Raw genomic sequence first — 19,567 nt, 5'->3', positions numbered from 1 at the left:
GGCTGGCCCTGGGCTCCTGGGCTCCTCCGGGTGGCAGAGAGCAGTGGGGCCGATGGAATTCCTAGTCGCTCAGAGCAGTCTGTGACTGGTAGGTAGAGGCCTAGTGCACAGGTTGGGGGGCCAAGGGGGAAGGAGGGGAAAATGTTCTTCCAAAACTTTCCAATTCTACTCCTTTAGGGACAGCTTAGAACTATTTGCACTATTGAGTCTTCATGTTCCCACTTCAAAACAAACATGCTCTGAGAGCAAACTGGCTTGAATTGGTGACACTTTGTCCCTCAAGCCACCAGACATGACGGTGTTTAGAACTACCTGGATCTGTATATACCTGCGCTTGTTTTAAAGTGGGCTCAGCACATAGGGTTCCCACGAAGCTCCGAAACTCTAAGTGTTTGCTGCAATTTTATAAGGACTTCCTGATTGGTTTCTCTTCTGTCCTTCCATTTCTGCCTTCTTTCATTCATCCTTTCATTTCTTCCCCTCCTCGTTCATCCCTTCTGTACCAGGCACCCACAGTTCCCAGCTTTACCTGAGCTGATGCTGGTCAGCTCAGGCCCCCAGATTTCACCCTGCCCTTGGCCTTCCCACTGCCAGCCCTAGCCCTAGCCACACCCCCATTCTGAGCCCTGAAGAAGCCCCGGGCTCTGCTGAGTCCACCTGGCCCTAGCAACTTGGCCTCTCTGAGGGGCAAGAGAGCAGCAATATCCTGTTCTCTTAGGGAGCTCCCTTCCCTGGTCAGACCCTGATTCTGGGCCTTCTCAACCTACTCGAGAGAAGCAGGCAGGAGAAGTTGGACAGATTTGGACTTGGGAGCTGAGGGTAGCGCAGAGGCCCCCATGGCCTGCCGTAGTCATCAAGTAGTCTGGCTCTGACCTTGGCCTTGGCCAGGCCCAGCTAGCACAGTGTGGTGCAACGAGGCAGCAGGTGGGAAGAAATGCAGATGCCCCAGACCTGAGCTGGACCAGTGCCTAGGCCCCTGGCCCCTCTGCTCCTCCCTTAAGTTAACCATGAGTTCTTTTCTTATGGAAAATGTCTGGCTTTTGCTTGCTGGAGACCGGGTGGGGCCGGCATATCACACATCTCCACATCTATGCCAGGGGAATGGTGTGGGGGCCGAGAGGCTTGGCTTTGCTATGGGTGTTCATTGATCAATCTCCATTTAGGACCCCATCCTTTCATTCTGTGTTCAGGAAGTCCTTATCTAGCTGCATATCTTCATCATATTGGTATATCCTTTTCTGTGTTTACAGAGATGTCTCTTATATCTAAATCTGTCCAACTGAGAAGTACCTTATCAAAGTAGCAAATGAGACAGCAGTCTTATGCTTCCAGAAACACCCACAAGCACGTCCCATGCGAGCTGCTGCCATGAACTGTCAAGTGCGTGTTGTCTCGTGTATTTCAGTTATTGTCCCCTGGCTTCCTTACTGCAGTGTAACCATGAAGGAGTGAAACATCCTAAAAACCGTCTAGCACTTCCTTGCCAGTCCTTAGTGATCAGGAACCATAGTTGACAGTTCCAATCAGTAGCTTAAAAAAAAAACGCATTTGTCTCTTCCGGAATGGTTAGAAGCAAGGGAGTTTGCCCCCATTCTGTTTGCAGAATCATAGTTGGCCTTTGTAGCATTTTTGTACCCATTTCCTTATGCTGCAAAAGCAAGTCCCACAACCAGACCCCCTCTGCTGTTGACCCTCTGGGCTTCACTTCTGACTCCTCCCCAGGAAGGGAAGGGGGGTCGGAGGACAGGGCAGGTCCTTCAGGATCCCTCTTCCTTCAAGGACATAAGGCTCCTGACTCCGAAGTGGCCTCGCACTCCTGGCACCCACAAAGGATGCCTGTCCACGCAAGTATAGCGTCTGGCCAGTTTGTCGTGGAGACACCGTCCATTTTGGTCGGTTAGCTTTTTATGCATTACACTTAGTCCAGTGGAATGTGACTCCCGGAACCAGTGTCAAGAGCTGGCCTCTCCATCAGCTCAGTACCATCTGGTCCTGGGAAGAGGAGTGCGGGGCCCACCATGCCCCCCTTTCGCCCGTGACCATTCAGGGGTGACTGGGCATTGGTGGTTGAGAGCACAGCAATTCAAGTTTCATTTTCTTTCGGCCCGGCCTGACCTGCAGCCCTCTCGCTCCCCTTAAGGAGCTGCTTCTCCTTACAGTTCCAAAGCTGCAGGCAGCCCCTGAGGCTCCTTAGGGTTTTCTCTCCTTCTCCCACATTCCCTCTTCTTCACCTAATAAAGGCATCACAAGTAAGTCACCATTAAGCAGGTCACCTTGGTGGTTTGTCGCCCTGGCAGGCAGGGGCCCTGCAGCTCCCATACCGCCCCTGTCCTGGGTCAGGTTGACAGGAGGTTGGAGGGAAAGCCAGGCTATGGGATTCTCACCAGCCGTGTCCAGCCCAGTTGGGGGTGTGACCTCGATTTTGTGTGTGCTTGAACATCATGAAGATTGGGGGCATCTTTTAGGGACTGTGTGAAGAATACAGAAATTAACTGACAGCTTTCAGACACCTGTTTGTAGGGCTAGGTCACAGTCACTTTCAGCCTCCCCCACCCTCGTTCTAGTTGTTAGTTACTACCTCCTCTCCCGACAGAATGCTGTTATGTCTTTGAGCTCCTCCTACAATGCCCAGCCCAGCTCTGCCCTGCCCTGCCCATTGGTGGGCCTGCCCTAACCAGTGGAACCGCTGGCCTTGACACTGTAGTGAACCAGGGCACCGAGCCACAGCCAGGCTCTAAGACAGCTCCCTTCTGCTGCTGCTGTATTCCCCTTATCAGAAGGCACAGGTGACACCTAGAAATGCCCTGTTCCCCAGTCCATCAGTGCCAAACGACCCGAGGACCTCAGCCCCCTCAACTCCCTGGAAGGTGAAAGCCGTGGTGGTGGCCCAGGGACACTGGCCACAGCTGGCACCTGGCTTCTACTCCTGAGACCCCGTGCAGGTGCGGGCAACAGTCTGTTCAGGGGCACCATTCCAGGCTAGAGGCCACAAACGGCACCAGGACCCAGAGCAGCCCCAGGTTGTCACCTGCTCCTCCGCGCAGCTTTTCATTGACCTGACAGGGATGATGAAAGAAGGTACTAACCTGAAACAAACTGCCATGTTTGGTGGGAAAGGTGTTTCTTTAGCTGACAGGACCTCTGGATTGAAGTAACTTAGTAAGCAACTGAAGCGCAGGAGGGGGCAACAGGTATGAAGTGAACTCACCAAGGGGGGCCGACTGGATCTTGCAGAGCCCAAGTGGAGCCTAGCAGCTGAGCTCTGTGCCCCCTTTCCGGAGCATTTGCACCTGGCTCTCTGGGCTGACGGAGCCAGGGAAGGTCACAGGTGCTGGTTCTTGGAGAAGCCTTTTGCGCATCCTTTCCTAGCCAGTGTCGCCCCGAATTGTTTCCTAATGTGAGTCACGCACAGATTTTAGGACTGGTGGCCCAGACCTCAGGAAGCAAGCTGTGTTTAGAGCCCTGTTCCCGGAGTCTTGGCTCATGGGGGGGGGAGGGGGGCGGCGGGGGCAAGCATGGCAGCGTCGCCCAGCCGGTGGTAGAGCCCCTGCTCCTGGGCCCCTGCGGCCCCACCATGTCGCGTTCCTGATCTTACTCTGTTCTCTGTAAGGGCCCCACCTTCGCTCTCTCCGCCAGTAAACTCGTCCACTCTGGAGGGGTTTGTCGAGTCTCCATTTTTGCGTCTTTCTCTTTTAGATGCTGTATCAATCTTTAGAAAAGGCATAGTCTGTTATATATCGCTAGCATACTGCCTCCCCCAGGGTCTAAAGTTACATATTAAAGGGGAAAGAAAGTGAACACTGAAACCCATTCTCAACAATTCAGAAGGAAAATCTAGAAAACATTTGGCAGAAAATTACATTTCAATGTTGCTGAATGAATAAGAGCAAGCTTTTGCAAAAGTGCTGATATGAAAATATTTGGAGCTTGGCCTGACATGTGAGTGCTACAGGAAAAGGGGAATCCAGCCTGAAGCTGCTGGATCTGAGACTCGGGGCCATCTTCGCATTGGGGAGCCCCCTGTCCTGCCTGGTCCCAAAGCTGTAGGAGCCCAGCGCTTGGTGTGGGAAGCAGAGTGTCACCAGTGAGTCCAAAGGCCTGCGACGTTCTCACCACCCAGCACCACCTGTTTCTTGTTCCTTTCTCATCTCGACAGGATGTTCCCCAAGTGCTGATTTTTTCGGGAAAAAGGAAGTTCTAACTAGGGTCCAGGCAACTAGGAAGGTGAGGGTGAGGTCTCCCCTTTGGCCTCTGCCTGTTCCCTGAGGACATTCCCCCTCTCTGCTGTCCTTGGGGCCCAGGGTCTAGGTGAAGTGGTGCTCCCTTCTGCATGCAGAGGTGAAGACAGAGGCCTGAACACTCCCTGTGGTGTGTGTCCCCCTCGCCCCTCACCAGCGAGAGCCCCTGGGCCAGAGGGAGGGCAGGCACAAGAACAAGTACCGGGCAGAGCCGAGACCCTTCCAGAGGGAAGTCCGGCCTTTGTGTTTGAGAGCATTAGGGAAACTTGCAAATTGCCTTTGCTCCCCTAGCCCCCCTTCAAGCTTACCTTTTCTCAGGTCCTCAGCAGCGAGAGACAATGAGATGAAAAGGCCAAGAGGTTTGGCTCCTGCTCACTGGTAGTCCCTCTCCCTTCAGTGTTTGTGTGTCCAGTGACAAAGGTGTTCTTCCTGGTGACCCTGATTATATCCAATATCTTATAGACTATACGCATAGGCCTGCTTGGTCTCCTCTATCCTCGGCTTTTGTTTTGCTTTTTAGCTTTGGTTTTAGTTTTTCTGTCCCTTTTATTTAATGCACCAACTAGACACACAGCAGTTGAATTTTTATATATATATATCTGTATATTGCACAATTATACACTCATTTTGCTTGTGGCTCCACACACACAGACACACACACAAAAGATCTGTTAAAATTATACCTGTTGCTTAATTACAATATTTCTGATAACCATAGCATAGGACAAGGGAAAATTAAAAAAAAAAAAAACAAAACAAAAAAAAACACAAAAAACAAAAAACAAAAAAAACTACAAATCTGTCTGCTGGTCACTTCTTCTGTCCAAGCAGATCCATGGTCTTTCCTCGCTTCTTTCAAGGGCTTCCCTGTGCCAAGCGAAGGAGGCTCCAGGCAGCATCCGGGTTTTGCACTGTCTCCCATGCTTGTGAGAGAGGTCCCAGGATGCTGGTGCAAGACAGTTCACTTCAACGGGTGGGTGTAGGAGTGCTTCCTTGCCCTGGCTGGCAAGGTCTGGAATGTAGTTGGTACCACCTGGCCCCCTTCGACCTCTGGGTGGGGCAGCTCGAGTCCAGGAGGGAGGGGATGGCCTGACCCCACCCCCAGCCCTCCCAGTGACCCAGTCAGAGTGATCACGTATGGAGAGTCAGCTCAACAGGCCTCCCCACCAGTAGGGCTTCCACTTTGCTGAGGCTGGAGGGCAGATGGGAGGCCTGTCACATCTCTGAATGTGTGAGCTGCACCAGGTAGACACCAGGGACCCCAGAACCACATATGAGAGTCCACTGGGTCCCCTCTAGGAGGTAGCAAGACTCCAGAAACATCCCTGTCTCTTCTCCCCCATCCTACGAGTAACTGCATTTGCTTTTGTAATTCTTAATGAGCAATATCTGCTAGAGAGTTTAGCCGTAACAGTTCTTTTTGATCGTTTTTTTAAGTAATTAAAAAAAACACCAAAAAAAAAAAAAAGAAAACAACAACAACCCAGAAACTTGTTCTTCCAAAGCAGAGAGCATTATAATCACCAGGGCCAAAAGCTTCCCTCCCTGCATCATTACTTCTTCTGAGGCCTGAACCAAAAGAGAAACACTCATAAGCCCTCTGGGTGGCCAGGCTACCTGTGGGGCCCTCGGAGGACCTGGGCTGGGGCAGCCTCTGGGCCCAGTCTGGGGCCCGCTCCAGCCTGCGTTCAGTATTAGCAGTGGGTCACGACGTCCTTTCCCACCCAGCCTGGGATGGGGGCAGAGGAGGCGAGGAGGCCGTTGCTGCTGATGTTTGCCACTAACAGGTGGGTGTCCACGTGTGTCCACGTGCGTGCTTTCTGACTGAAATCTGAAATCAGCGCCCAACTTAGCCTCACCCAGTGACCTCTCGCCCGCCTGGACGGAGCAGGGCCCACCCAGTTGAGTGTTTCTGGGGAGCTGGACGGTGGAGTGCAAAAGGCTTGCAGAACTTGAAGCCTGCTCCTTCCCTTGCTACCAAGGCCTCCTTTTCCGTTTGATTTGTCACTGCTTCAATCAATAACGGCCGCTCCAGAGTCAGTAGTTGATGAATATATGACCAAATATCACCAGGACTGTTACTCAATGTGTGCCGAGCCCGTTCCTCGCGCTGGGCTCCCGTGTACCCGGACACTGTAACGTGTGCTGTGTTTGCTCTCCTCCCCTTCTCCCTCATCCTTCCATCGTTTTTCTGGGATTTTTCTGTTTGGGTTTGGTTTGGTTTTTATTTCTCCTTTTGTGTTCCAAACATGAGATTCTCTCTACTGGTCCTCTTAACTGTGGTGTTGAGGCTTATATTTGTGTAATTTTTGGTGGGTGAAAGGAAATTTGCTAAGTAAATCTCTTCTGTGTTTGAACTGAAGTCTGTATTGTAACCATGTTTAAAGTAATTGTTCCAGAGACAAATGCTTCTAGACACCTTTTCTTTACAAACAAAAGAATTTGGAGGGGAGGGGATGGTGACCAAGATGAGAGGGGCTGTCCTTTTTCCCCAGGAGGGGAGATCCGAAGAGATGACCCCTGCCCAGATCAGCCAGATGCCACCCAAAGAAGTTAAGCCTAAGCCAACGGACCAAATAGCTGATGTGTTGCCATTTTCAAAGTCAGAGCAAAACCAGGTTTTGTTCCACCCAGTGGATTCTGTTGCCTTTTTCCCCCCTGAGATTATTAGCATCATCATTATTTTTAAGGACAGACGAGGTTGATGTTCCTTCCAAGGGAGACAGGAGGGGTGTGAGCAGAGCCGACCTTGCCTCAGTGGAAGGAGGATAGGGCAGGCCTGAGGAGCATAGCTCAGAATAAGGGTGGTCATCTCCCTGGAGACCTCCACTGTGGCCACAGGTCAGTTGTATGTTGACAGGGCAGATTGGCCACTCTCCACCTGATGCAGCTCTTCCTGGACAGGCTAGGTGGTAGGCATTACTGTTCAGGACACCCCCATCACATCCCACCCAGTCCCAGAGTATACAACACTAATGTGACCTCTAGATTTTTCACCGTCCTGGGTGATATGACGATGGTGGAGGGGGTGCACTTTCTTTGCTGTCATCTGATCCCCAGCAAAATTTGGGCATGAGAAACCCCACTTCCCTTCCCCTGGCAAAACCAGATCCTTCTGAGAAAAGCCATTACCCCCAACGGACATTGTTTTGGGCTCACGGAACAGGGACAGATGTGTGCTCCCCTAGCACCCAGCCCCCCCCCCCCAAAGGCGAAGACAATGCTGACTGTCATGACTATTTGCACATGGGTTTAGTATCAGGAAGAACCAGGCAGGGTGGCTTCCCCCTCCTGAGTCACAGTGACACTGGACACCCTAGACAGAGGAGCTCCAGCTCGGAAGCCCGGCGAGGGTGGGAGAGAGGTGTGTGTGGAACAGGGAGCAGCCCAGGACAGACTTGGCTAGAGATGTCTCCAAAGCCCTCCATCACATTCACCTTCAGTTTTTGTGTTTTGGGACAATTACTTTAGAAAATAAGTAGGTCGTTTTAAAAACAAAAAATATTGATTGCTTTTTTGTAGTGTTCAAAAAAAAGGTTCTTTGTGTATAGCCAAATGACTGAAAGCACTGATATATTTAAAAACAAAAGGCAATTTATTAAGGAAATTTGTACCATTTCAGTAAACCTGTCTGAATGTACCTGTATACGTTTCAAAAACACCCCCCCCCCCCTGAATCCCTGTAACCTTTTTATTATATAAAGAGTTTGCCTTATAAATTTACATAAAAATGTCCGTTTGTGTCTTTTGTTGTAAAATCAAGTGATTTTTTCATAAGGTTCTTTTACTATTTGAAAAGATGGGCAGCACGCAGTTTTATTTTATTTTTGTAAGTTTTTTAATACGTGTGAAAGCAAAGAATACTCAGCATGCCTTTCTAAGTGACGCGTTTGCACCTTTTGTTGGGAAGTACTGTATCCTGTGCTGTTAGCATTCTCGATAAATCTCTCTGTGAAAGTGACTCAAGGTCTGGGCTTTCATTATCAGACAGCTCACAGGACAGCATGGTGCTATGTTTCCTGATTCCGTCTGGCTGTCCCTGAACCCAAATAGCCAGCCGCTTTCAGGACTGCCTTGGGAGGAAAGACCAGCCTGCTCCATACACTGCCTCCCCTTGGGTTCCAAGGCTACACTTTCTAGGCACACTGCTCCAGCGTGTGATGGGAAGCTCTGGGGTGGCAGGCTGGGAAGGACCTGGCACGGGTCGGCCCGCTGAGCCCCAGGTCCAGAGGCAAGTGGGCTGCAGCCCTTTTGCACAGCCGCACAAGTCCCCTGCTCCTGAGGGCCATGGCAGGGGTGCCTCCTCTGTCCAGGTGCTTTTGGAAACCAGCTGCCATCCCCAAGCTCTGGCTCCTGTGCCTACAGCCTGAGACCTTCCCGTGGCCTCTGCTGACCTGGCCCCCTGCCCAAAGGGGGCGCTGTCATCACTGTGGGGCTTGCAGACCTTTTGCAAACTTGGCACTCAGGAGCTGCCTGCCCCCCCCCCGCCACAGCTGTTCTCACGAGGCTGTTGCTGGGCTGGAGGGAACAACTGCTCAGAGTCCAGCTTCACATGCAAATGAATGTGGGCACACGCTGCTAGAAGGTGCACTCGAATGTCCTGGCCTTGAAGGTTAAAACAAAGGGTTGAAATTCGACCTGTGTGTATTGAGCATGTCTCATGTGCCAGGCCTGTCCTGGGAGCCGCTGTCCAGCAGTGAACAAGGAGGACAAATTTGCTGTTCCTTTAGGGCTTAGTGTGTGTGTGTGCATGATAATTTCCCGGACCGGAGTTGGTAGTCTTTGTAAAGGCTGTCCCCATGAGAAAGCACTGGGGCCCAGGGTGTGGCTGGCGATGGCTGTGACTTCTGGGGAGAGAGGCTCCCATGGAGGCCCATCTTGGGGGGACAGCCTGATGGGGAGCCCTCTGGGGTCAGGATCGAGGGGGGCGGGTGGTGAGGGAAGGAGACCTGTTGCCGGGCAAGCACTCATCCAACTGGAGAAACAAAAGAGCAGGCACTGTTGCTGCTTGCCTTCCCCCATCTAGAGCGGGAGGCAAACGAGGACAGACGCTCACACAGGACACGCCCCAGATGCCAAGCACAGTAGCGGCTGCAGGCAGCTCTGCCCAGAGGGGCCTAGGGTCCTCAGGGTAGGAGGGAGTCGCGAGAGCAGGGTGCCTGGGGAAGAAATGGACTCCAGAGATGTTCAGGGAAATGACCACAAAATAGGGGCTGCTGGAATGGAGGAGCACCAGAGAATCCAAAGAAAGCAGTAGCCGCAGAGCACTGTGGGAATGGGCAAGACGGACTAATGTGAAGACATCAGACAGGGTAGGAACCGAGCCTGTGCCCGGGAGAGGCTGGACTCTGCCATCCTCACAGGGGGGAGTGCCAAGTGAGCCAGGAGCATGGCAACAAGAGGGAGGAGGCACAGCAGAAGCTGAAGGCCTGTTTTTAAGAGACATAAACACGTTTTATGTGCTAGTGGGAAGAAGCCACCAAAGAAGGAAAAGTTGCAAACACTGCAAAGAGCAAATAATTGCTGGAGCAGGTTCCTGAAGGAGTGGAAAAGATGGGATGCAGGGCGGAGGAAGTGGGCAACAACGCTCCGAGCTGGGGCAGCCTGCTGTACAAGCTTCCAGATCGTTCTCCCTGCACCCAGCCTCACGGCCAGCGGATAGGACGCAGCGGGGGTCCTCTGTGTGACCCACATCTGACCCTGCCCTGCCTGGGATCTCTGACGACTCTCTGCTGCCTCCCGAATGAAGCCAAAAGTTCGTAAGGGGACCTCCCAGTGACGCTCACAAGGCCCAGCTCTAGCCCTTTCTGGAATGTCCCGGGCCTTGCCATGCCCTTTGTCCCAGTGCTCGGAACCGCTCTCCTCCATCGCTCAGAGCCCCACTCAGGCGGCCCCTCCTCTGAGAAGCTCGCCTCACCGCCCAACCGGACCAAGGGGCGCGGCCTTAGCGGGGAGAGACCGCGCGCCGCGCCCCCGTGTGGCCGAGGGTCGCGGCGGCGGAGGCGGCGGCGGCGGCGGCGGCGGCGGGCAAGATGGCGGCGGGCTCGGACCCCGCCCCTTCCGCCCCGCCGGGCGCTGCACGAGGCCGGCTTAAAGGGGAAGTGAGTCAGTGTCCGCGGACCCGGCCGGCCAAGGCCCGCGCCCGCCCCGGCCTCGAGAGGCCCCAAGAGGCCCTGGCCCGGGGGCGGCGGCGGCGGCCATGGCCGGTGGGCCGGGCCCGGGGGACCCCGCGGCCCCCGGCGCCCAGCACTTCTTGTACGAGGTGCCGCCCTGGGTCATGTGCCGCTTCTACAAAGTGATGGACGCCCTGGAGCCCGCCGACTGGTGCCAGTTCGGTGGGTGGCGGCGGGCGGGGGGACGCTGGGGCGGAGGGCGCGCGGGCCCCGGGCGCCCAGGCCTGACGCCTCCCGCCCCGCAGCCGCCCTGATCGTGCGCGACCAGACCGAGCTACGGCTGTGCGAGCGCTCCGGACAGCGCACGGCCAGCGTCCTGTGGCCCTGGATCAACCGCAACGCCCGCGTGGCCGACCTCGTGAGCATCCTCACGCACCTGCAGTTGCTCCGCGCTCGGGACATCATCACGGCCTGTGAGCGCGGGACCCCGGGCTGGGTGCGGGGCCTCTTACGGGGCCCCTCCCCGCCCACCCCCCACCCCCACCCCACCCCACCCCCGCCTGGGCCTAACCGCCCTTTTCTTTCCTGGTGTCCCAGGGCACCCTCCCGCCCCTCTTCTGCCCCCCAGCACCAGCACCCCGAGGCCCAGCAGCCCCCCTGCACCCTGTGAGGCTGAGGTCCCCCGCCCCCGGAAGTCGCAGACGTCAGCCTCCACACTCCCCTCCCCAGGTAAGAGAACCCGGGTGTTGGGCTTGATGGACCTTTGGAAAGGGCCACCTTGACCATGGCCACTGCCATAAACCATGCCGTCGGTCTCGGCCTGCCTCTCACTGGTATCTTTATGAAGCTTTTCCAGGCTCCCAGACCCATTCCGGGGCTGAGCTCAGTCCTGTCCCAAGCCCTGCTGCCCTACAGCCACCACCACCATATCCAGCCCCTTCCTCTACCAAGGTAGGTGGGTCCTGCCCCCAGGAAAAGATTCAAGACAAGGAGCAAAAAAATGTAGCCTTTGGTACACCTGGGCACCCCAGCCCGCCCAGTAGGGCCAGCCAGGAGGCAGTGGGATAGGGGGCGCTTGTGACTTTTAGGCAGAGGGGAAGACAGAGGACCTCACCTGATCCAGGATCTCTGCCCACAGCCTAACCCAGAGAGCCCAGTGTCCCTTCTGCAGGGAGCCCAGCCCTCTCCATTCTGCTGGCCCCTCAGCGAGATCTCCCAGGGCACCCACAACTTCTCAGAAGAGCTGAAGATCGGGGAGGGTGGCTTCGGGTGTGTGTACCGGGCGGTGATGAGGAACACCCTGTATGCTGTGAAGAGGCTGAAGGAGGTGGGTGTAGCCTTCCCTGCAAAGGCCCTGGCAGGTTGTCAGCAGACCCTCACTTGTCTGGTGCTTCTCCCATGCTCCCCCATGTACCTCGTTCAGCCCTCTGATTCCCCGGTTTGAGGTCCCCAGCCCCTTGGTGGTTCTGGGCCCAGGACAGGTGGCAGTGAGAGCGGTCATCAGGCCTTGGCTGCAAGAGCTTCATGCTGCCTCCCCGCCCTCATTTTCCTTGGGGGCTGCAGGGGGCCGACCTGGAGTGGACCACAGTGAAGCAGAGCTTCCTGACCGAAGTGGGGCAACTGTCACGGTGAGTCTGGGGGCAGAGGGAGAACCGGGTCAGGGCCCCGTTGGCCTCCAGGACCACAAAGTGTGGCACCTGGCTCCCTCAGGCCCCCAGAGCCCACCCCCTCAATGGCCAAATGGAAAGCACTCAGGTCCCCCTCTTGCAAGCAGGTTTCGTCACCCAAACATCGTGGACTTCGCTGGCTACTGTGCTCAGAGTGGCTTCTACTGCCTCGTCTATGGCTTCCTGCCCAATGGCTCTCTGGAAGACCGCCTCCACTCCCAGGTAGCCGTCCCTGGCCTGGCACGCTTCCCTGGCCCCACAAGCCCTCCCAGCACCTGGCTGAAGCTCTCAGGCTCTGTGAGCGGGTCCCACCAGCGGGCAGGGCCCGGGCTCAGGCTTTGGCCCAAGGTGGGCTGCCGTCTTCCCTGGCCCCCTTTCCCGTGGCCCCTCCCCGGCTGTTCCTGCGTGCCTGGGAGCCTGGCTCAAGCTGCTTCTAAAAAGGGGGTTATTGACTCGGTGCCCCAACTCACGCCCCTTCCTCTTGCAAGCAGACTAGCTGAAGGGTCTTATCAGCATGGCCCTTGAGAATAGGAGGCAGTGGGCAGTAAACTGCGCCATCTGGACCTGCAGCTGACCCTCCTCTAGCCACGCACCCACAAGACGCAAGGGCTGACGGCACACAGGGCACTTGCGCTCTCAGGACAGGCATGCTGTGCTGGGGGAGCTGGGGAGAATGCCTCCGACAACATCCCGATGGCCCCAGAGAGAAGGAAGGAGCTCCAAGCACTGAGGAGCGCCCCATTTCATGATGACTCTGGGAAGCACGTTCCGCATGCTTTACAAAGCAGTGGAATAGCTTAGTCTCCACCTTCTTGTGAAGTATCTCATGCAGATTTTGCTCCTCATTTTCCAGAAGAGGAAACTGAGGCCCAGAGAGTGAAGCGGTTTGTCTAGAACCCACAGTGACAGGTGGAGGGAGAGTTAGGGGTGAAGGAACCGTGGCCCTCCCAGCCCCTTTGCTTCCTCTGCCACTCCAGAGCCAGGCCTGCCCCCCTCTCTCCTGGCCTCAGCGACTGAACATCCTTCTGGGCACAGCACGGGCGATTCAGTTTTTACACCAGGACAGCCCCAGCCTCATCCATGGAGACGTGAAAAGGTGAGGGGGGGGGGGACACGGGCCTCTGGGGCCTCTAAGCGCTGTAAGGATAGAGTCTGCGGTAGGGGAGTGATGCTCCCAAACCTTCTGTCAGTAGGCAGCAGTGGTACTTGCTCTCCGAGCCCCGAGGAGCCCTGCTCTGGGCGTCCCCCATGAGAATAGGCCTGCCCTCTCCTGCTTGAGGCTGAGGTGAGGGACGGGGTGGAGCCCTGAGGCCTGGGACATCAGAGCTGGGGACCCTGGGTCACTTGAGTACCTGGCATGGGACAGGTGTGGAAGCAGAAGCCAAGGATGCCCCCCCAACTGGTAAGCAGGGACCGAAGCATGTGAGGGAGCCCCCAGGTAGCTGGCCCACCCTGAGTCCAGGGCTGTCGGGGCCAGGCGAGGGTCGGGTGCAGAGCGGGCCAGGGCCGACCTGACACCGCTCCTTCCCTCCCCAAGTTCCAACGTCCTTCTGGATGAGAGACTGATGCCCAAACTGGGAGACTTTGGCCTGGCCCGTCTCAGCCGTTTTGCAGGGGCCAGTCCCGGCCAGAGCAGCACGGTGGCCCGGACGCGGACCGTGCGTGGCACCCTGGCCTACCTGCCTGAGGAGTACGTCAAGACAGGGAGACTGGCCGTGGACACGGATACCTTCAGCTTCGGCGTGGTGAGCCCCTGGCCCCTTTGCTGGCTCAGGGGTCGGGGAGCTGTGGCCAAGCAAAGGCAGGAGGGCCTGGATAATTCCATATGAGACCAGAGGTCAATCTGGCAGGAAGCTAACGGGAGCCTCAGCTCCAGAGCCCCTCTCTACTTGGCCTGGGCTCCTCCCGTGGGGGCCCTGCATCTCATTTCATATGTGCAGTTTTGCGGTCCTTTTCCTCCAGTGGGCCCTCCAGACCGCTGAAGCGTCAGTCCCATAGCCTGCCCTCATCTGCCCGTCCGAGGGCCGTGCCCCCGTCAGCCTTAGCGGCTTCTTTGGGCCCTCTCCACCCCACAAGCCCCGTGTCATATGGCCGTCCCTGCCAAGCCCCCAGCAGCCACTGCGACTCTCTCCGTCCTGCCCTCTCCAGGTAGTGCTGGAGACCCTGGCCGGCCAGAGGGCCGTGAGGATGCATGGTACCGGGACCAAGTATCTGGTGAGCCTCCTGAGGTGGGGCAGGGACGGAGGGAGGCAGGCAGGGAGGCAGAGGGGAGAGGGAGGGAGGCAGGGAGGCAGGCGGGCAGGCAGGGAGGCGCTACTCCTGATAACCAACAGGTGCAGCCCTGGAGGGTGGAATGATCTGGAATGCAGTGCCCCACAGAAGCCAGCCTCTGCTACTGCTGACTCATCTTTGAAAGTAGGCAGGGCTCCAAACGGCTTCCCTTGACCTTGCTGAGGAAAAACCTGTCTTTCTTCTGCAGATGCTAGGGGCCTTTCTAGACGTGGCACCTGGGCCGGGAGCGGGGAAGGGGTCGTCCCAGCAAGGCAGTGCCAGTGCTCTGGGACCAGAAGCTACTGTGGAAAACAGAACACGGGGCCCTGGGAGAGGCTGTGGTGGGAAATCGGGCGCGCCGTAGACGAGCGCGCCAGGTTGTGGCGAAGCTGCCCCCACCCCTTGGATTCTCTTTGCCTCACTGTGGGCTGAGACAGGAGGCATGGGTTCTAGTCCCAGTTTGACCAGTGGTCCTTGCTGGGCCCGCTTCCCCACATGTGAACAGACATCATACATGTGCCGTGCTCAGTGCTCAGAGTCTTCTCGGGCCCAGAACGCATTCAGTCACGTTTGTTCTTTACGTTTTACAACTGGTATACCTCTTGCTGCTCCTGTTCCTGGCCTGGGGTGGTTTCTGTCCATTACCAAGTCTCGGTGGGTCAGGCTAGAATCAGGGAGCCAGCCAGGAGCCCTCCTTCCTTCACCTTCTACATCCGTCAGCACGTCCTGTTGGCTCTCTGTGTAGAGCCAACCCAACTCAGGTTGCTCTCCACGTTGTCATAGCTGCCCCAGGGCAGTGGGCCAGACCCCTCAGGGATCTTTCTTTGGGCTTCTTTGGACCCTTCCTATTTGTTCTCCATGCCACGGCCAAAGCGATCCTTGAAAAACAAAAAAAGAGATTGTGGAAGCCCCTTTGCCTTCTCACTGTGCTTGGGGTGAAGGCCCAATCCCTTAACATGGCCACAACTCCCCAGGTCCTGCTACCACCAACCTTCCCCCTGTCCGTCAAACTCAGCTAGCTTCCCGCTGCCTGCCCCAGGGCCTTGGTTTGAACCTTTCCTTCTGCCTCAAAGGCCACCCCCCGACCCAGGTGCTTCCTCCTGGTCATTCCCATCTCAAAACCAAAGACGGCCTCCAGTTCTGTTTGCACCCCTAGGTCCCTCTCTGTGGGGTGCTCCCTTTCCTCCTCGGCTCTGACCTCTGGCTAATTTGTGCCTTCAGATCCCAGCTTCCAAGTGCTATTTGCTCAGGCCCTGGTCAGAAGCCCCATGGGCCTGTCTGTCGAAGTTTTCGGTTGGTTTAGAGGCTTGTTGTTGTCTCTCCCACAGCAGGAAGTCAGTTCTATGAGGGTGGGCCTGGGGTGCTCTGTCACTGGATCCCTAGGACCTTGGGGCTGTGCTGGGCACACAATGGGTGCTTAATAAATCTCAAGAAAGACCACAGGAGTCAGTGATGGGAGCCTGGGGAATGGGGCTGAAGGCATCCCCCCCCCCCAACTGGTGGCCACGCTCATATTATCTGTCCCACAGAAAGACCTCGTTGAAGAAGAGGCTGAGGAGGCCGGGGTGGCTTTGAAAAGCACCCAGACCACACTCCAAGCAGGTCTGGCCACAGATGCCTGGGCTGCCCCAATTGCCACCCAGATCTGTAAGAAGCACCTGGACCCCAGGCCTGGGCCATGCCCACCTGAGCTGGGCCTGGCCCTGGGCCAGCTGGCTTGCTGCTGCCTGCACCGCCGGGCCAAGAGGAGACCCCCCATGACCCAGGTAGCCCTGGGCAGGAGGGAGGCCGGTAGGGACGGAAAGCGGTCGAGACTCTGGCTGCCCATGGCAGGTGGTAGCCTATCAGAAACCCCGCATTCCAGGTGCTGCCCATGGCACCTGCCAGACCTCTTTCTGGAGACAGTCTCCAAACATTTTTAGCTTGCCCTTCAGTTCTGCTTAGGGTGGCTGGAGCCTCCTGCTGAAGCCCACTGGTAGAGAGAGAGAAGCAAAGGGCTTTTCCTGCGCCCCCTTCTGGGTGCACTGTGCCGCCGCAGCTGCCTGGCCCTCACCTCTTTTCCCCTGACGGGTGAGAACGGAGAGGCCCCATTTGAGGGCAGTAGGGCACTGAGATTTGCTTTCCAGAAGACAGCCCTTCATTTTAGTGGCCGTGACTTCTCAGCATTCCCTGTGACAGGGATAAAAAAGCAAGGGACAGAGCTTTCCCAGCTTCGTGGTCTCTGCGGCGTCCAGGGGCCCAGGCCCCAAGCCTGGCCACAGATGACCTGGAGCAGCCCTGTGGTACGACCACGGTGTTCTGGGGCAGGGCCCTCTGACGTCACGGCTGTGAGTGGTCTGAGTGGCCAGTCGTGGCCTGCCCGTGGAGCTGGGGAGCGGCCCAGCCTGGCCCACTCCCCCTGAGAGCCCCCTCTCTCCTCACAGGTGTATGAGAGTCTGGAGAAGCTGCAGGCGGCCGTGGCAGGACCAGCCCTGCAGCCAGAGGCTGCCAGCCGAGGCCCCTCTTCCCCACAGGAAAACTCCTACATTTCCCTCACTGGCAGTGCCCCACGTGGTGCCAGCCCACTGCAACCCCTGGCGGTTCCCTCAGGAGCACCAGCCCAGGCTCCAGAGTGGCTCCAGAAAGGCCCCAACCAGCCCGTGGAGAGTGACGAGAGTGTGTCCGGGCTGTCTGCTGCCCTGCATTCCTGGCACCTGAGCCCGAGCTGCCCCCCAGGCCTGGCCTGGCCAGGCAGCCCCGGGCAGGGGGCCACCGTGTGGGCCCCAGCAGCCCTTGGGCAGGCCGGCTGTACTCAAGGGGGCGCCACCCAAGAGTCGAGCTGGGGGAGTGGCCCAGGGCCCCAGCTGACAGCTATGGAAGGTAGCTGGGGACAGGTGCCCAGAAGAGGGACCGGGGGCCTCTTTTGGTGACAGTCCCCATACTCGTTGCCCCCAGCCTTCTGGGAGGAGAGAACCGGGGGCCTGCTCTTAATCTCATTCCGTCCTTAGCAAGCTCCAGGCCCTGCCCTCCAGGTGGGTGAGAAGGGGCCAGGAGCTCACTTCCTGAAAGCCGGGAACAAGGAAGGCTTTATTCAGGACTGGGTTCCTGGCCTAGCCGGGAGCCCGGGCGACGGCATGGCCCCTTCCAGGCCCTTCCTTCAGAGACGGCACGGAGGACTTCTGTCCCAAAGGGGCAGGGAGCTAAGCTGGGGGCTGGGAAGACCCGTGAGGCCAGCGGCGTCACTGAGGAGTGCCCAGGGACCGTGGCCCCGGCAGCTGAGAGGGTGCTCTCTCTGCCCCAGGATCGCTTGTGAGCAGCTCCGCCTCATCGCGGCCGCCGCGGATCGTCATCAACCCGGCCCGACAGAAGATGGTGCAGAAGCTGGCCTTGTATGAGGATGGGGTCCTGGACAGCCTGCAGCTGCTGTCATCAAGCTCCCTCCCAGGTACCCCTGGGACTGGCCCCACACTCAAGGGACAGGGCTCGGCTGTGCGCTCTGCAGCTGGATGGCCGGCCTCCAGGGCCGCTCGGGCATGCTTCCTCATGCCAGCCCCGAACAGCACAGTGTTTGTTCCCATCGGGCATGGACAAGGCCCCTGCTCCCTGAGGGCGTGGGACAGCTCAAAGGCAGGCCACCCCTCTTGACGATGGCTAGAAGCCCAGCCTGCCCCCGACGCCTCCCCCGGGAAGTTGTGTGTTCTGGACAAGGCCTTGTGTGAGCTCCTTCACCTCCTCCTGACAGCAACACCTTCCCTTAGCCTGGGGGTGCCAGCCCCCCCCCCCATTGCTTCCAGAACATACAAAGCTCCAGCAGGTACTTCCCCTTCCAGGTGCCATTTGAAACCCCTAATTCCAGGGAATGCCCAGGACCTGAGATGGCAGCACAGTCCAGCCCTTGAGCCAGGGCTTCTGGCAGCTGGGGAGCCTCCCCCGCTTACTAACTGGTATTTCTTCCTCCTGCAGGCTTCGCTGTGGAACACCAGAACAGGCAGGGGCCCGAAGAGAGTGATGAATTTCAGAGCTGATCTGTTCGCCTGGCATATTCCCCAAACCTGGAAGTCAAAGTTCTCATAGTCGGAAGTTCTCATGGCTCTCGAATCCTCAGCAGCCTGTGGGCGGTGGGGGATGGGGGCCTCCTCCGCACAGGGGAGAGCAGGTGGTGGCCCCAGCTGCTCTAGGGGTATGGGCACAGGCCAGGCTCTGAGCGCCCCCGGCCAGCTGCTAGAAGCTGTCTCAGAGGCCTGCCTTCGTTCCAGCATTTGGGGGACAGGAAAGCCGTTATTGTCGGGGAGGAGAGGTGAGCGGGGTGGCCGGTCCAGTAGGATGGAGCAGGGAGCTGGCTCCCCTAAGACCTGGGCCAGGGCAGCCCTTAGGTCTTCTCTTTGGACTTGGCTGAAGCCCCAGGGAAAAGAGGCCGCTCTGTAGAACAGAGCATATGAGGCCTGGGGCCCTCCCAGCCTCTTGTAACTTGAAAAAGGAAGGTGTGGCTGTTCTGTGGTTCAGTTCACGCACGAGACACCCCAGAGAGCCCGGCAGTGCCCTCTCATCAGGCCCGTGCCTGCAGGCTGCACCAGGGACCCGGGAGCGAAGCCTAACGTGATGGCCTGCTGGCCAGGCCACCCCTGGGTGTGCCCTCCGACAGGTGCCAAGCCAGGTCAGGCTCCAGAGGCCACTGGCTTGGTCTCACTCAGGGCCAGGCACTGACGGTGACAGAGGGGCCACTACCCAAGGCTGGGCTAGGCCCAAACCTTGTGTTACCCAGACAGCGAGAAGCCCCAGGAAGGTGGGGAGTTGGAAGCAAGGCAAAGAGGGAGGAAGAAGAAAATCGGACTCACATTTTTAAAAGCAAGTCAGGTTTCATGTAATTGTCCTGGAAAGTAGCACAGGCTTACGATGATGTATCTGCGACCATGAGTCACACTACATGCCCCATGAAGCTAGGCGTTGCTGAAGTCCAAGTTGTCCAGGAGGAATAAAAGCTTACGTCTCAACCTCTGGCTGTACTCTCGGAGTTTGTTGCACTGCAAGGCTCGAGTCTTTCCGATGCTTTTCATCTCGGGGTTCCTAACTCCAACCCCAACATCAAACACGCTGCCCCACACCCCACTAAACAAATCCTCCAGAGGCCCTCCTTTCCACACCCATGTATTTTTTATGGTTTTGATGCTGTTGTAAATGGTATCTTTATTTCATTTTCTTTCCTTTGGGGTTGGGGGAGGCAGAAGGAGAGAAAGAGAGAGAATCTCAAGCAGGCTCTGTGTCCAGCGCCTGAGCCCGACTCGAGGCTCCGTCTCCCGAT

The 19,567-nt window shown here is 57.1% G+C and overlaps 1 protein-coding gene across 1 annotated transcript; it reads left to right on the top strand.

Moving 5' to 3' along the window:
- The first annotated feature begins 10,350 nt into the window (after nt 1-10,350).
- IRAK1 (interleukin 1 receptor associated kinase 1) lies at nt 10,351-19,259 on the top strand. Its single transcript, XM_025862923.2, has 14 exons — nt 10,351-10,573; nt 10,657-10,824; nt 10,949-11,080; nt 11,199-11,302; nt 11,490-11,678; nt 11,915-11,979; nt 12,126-12,240; nt 12,996-13,114; nt 13,556-13,763; nt 14,167-14,232; nt 15,819-16,055; nt 16,713-17,148; nt 17,570-17,713; nt 18,232-19,259. The coding sequence occupies exons 1-14, from the start codon at nt 10,438-10,440 to the stop codon at nt 18,291-18,293; spliced, it is 2,181 nt and encodes a 726-aa protein (XP_025718708.1). The 5' UTR covers nt 10,351-10,437; the 3' UTR covers nt 18,294-19,259.
- The last annotated feature ends 308 nt before the right edge of the window (nt 19,260-19,567 follow it).

Source organism: Callorhinus ursinus, unplaced genomic scaffold, assembly GCF_003265705.2.
Source record: "Callorhinus ursinus isolate GAN/ISIS: 27379988/994484 unplaced genomic scaffold, GSC_fseal_2.0 scaffold84, whole genome shotgun sequence".
NCBI classification, from domain to species: domain Eukaryota; kingdom Metazoa; phylum Chordata; class Mammalia; order Carnivora; family Otariidae; genus Callorhinus; species Callorhinus ursinus.
The sequence above is the reverse complement of the archived record's forward strand: the minus strand, read 5'-3'. Positions and strand labels throughout refer to the sequence as shown.

Excerpts from the sequence above, each read along its gene's own strand:
- IRAK1 (XM_025862923.2), top strand. The coding sequence starts at position 10,438 with ATGGCCGGTGGGCCGGGCCCGGGGGACCCCGCGGCCCCCGGCGCCCAG. Across the intron at positions 11,081-11,198 it reads CTCCACACTCCCCTCCCCAG|CTTTTCCAGGCTCCCAGACC; the intron begins GTAAGAGAACCC and ends ATCTTTATGAAG. Across the intron at positions 17,714-18,231 it reads GTCATCAAGCTCCCTCCCAG|GCTTCGCTGTGGAACACCAG; the intron begins GTACCCCTGGGA and ends TTCCTCCTGCAG.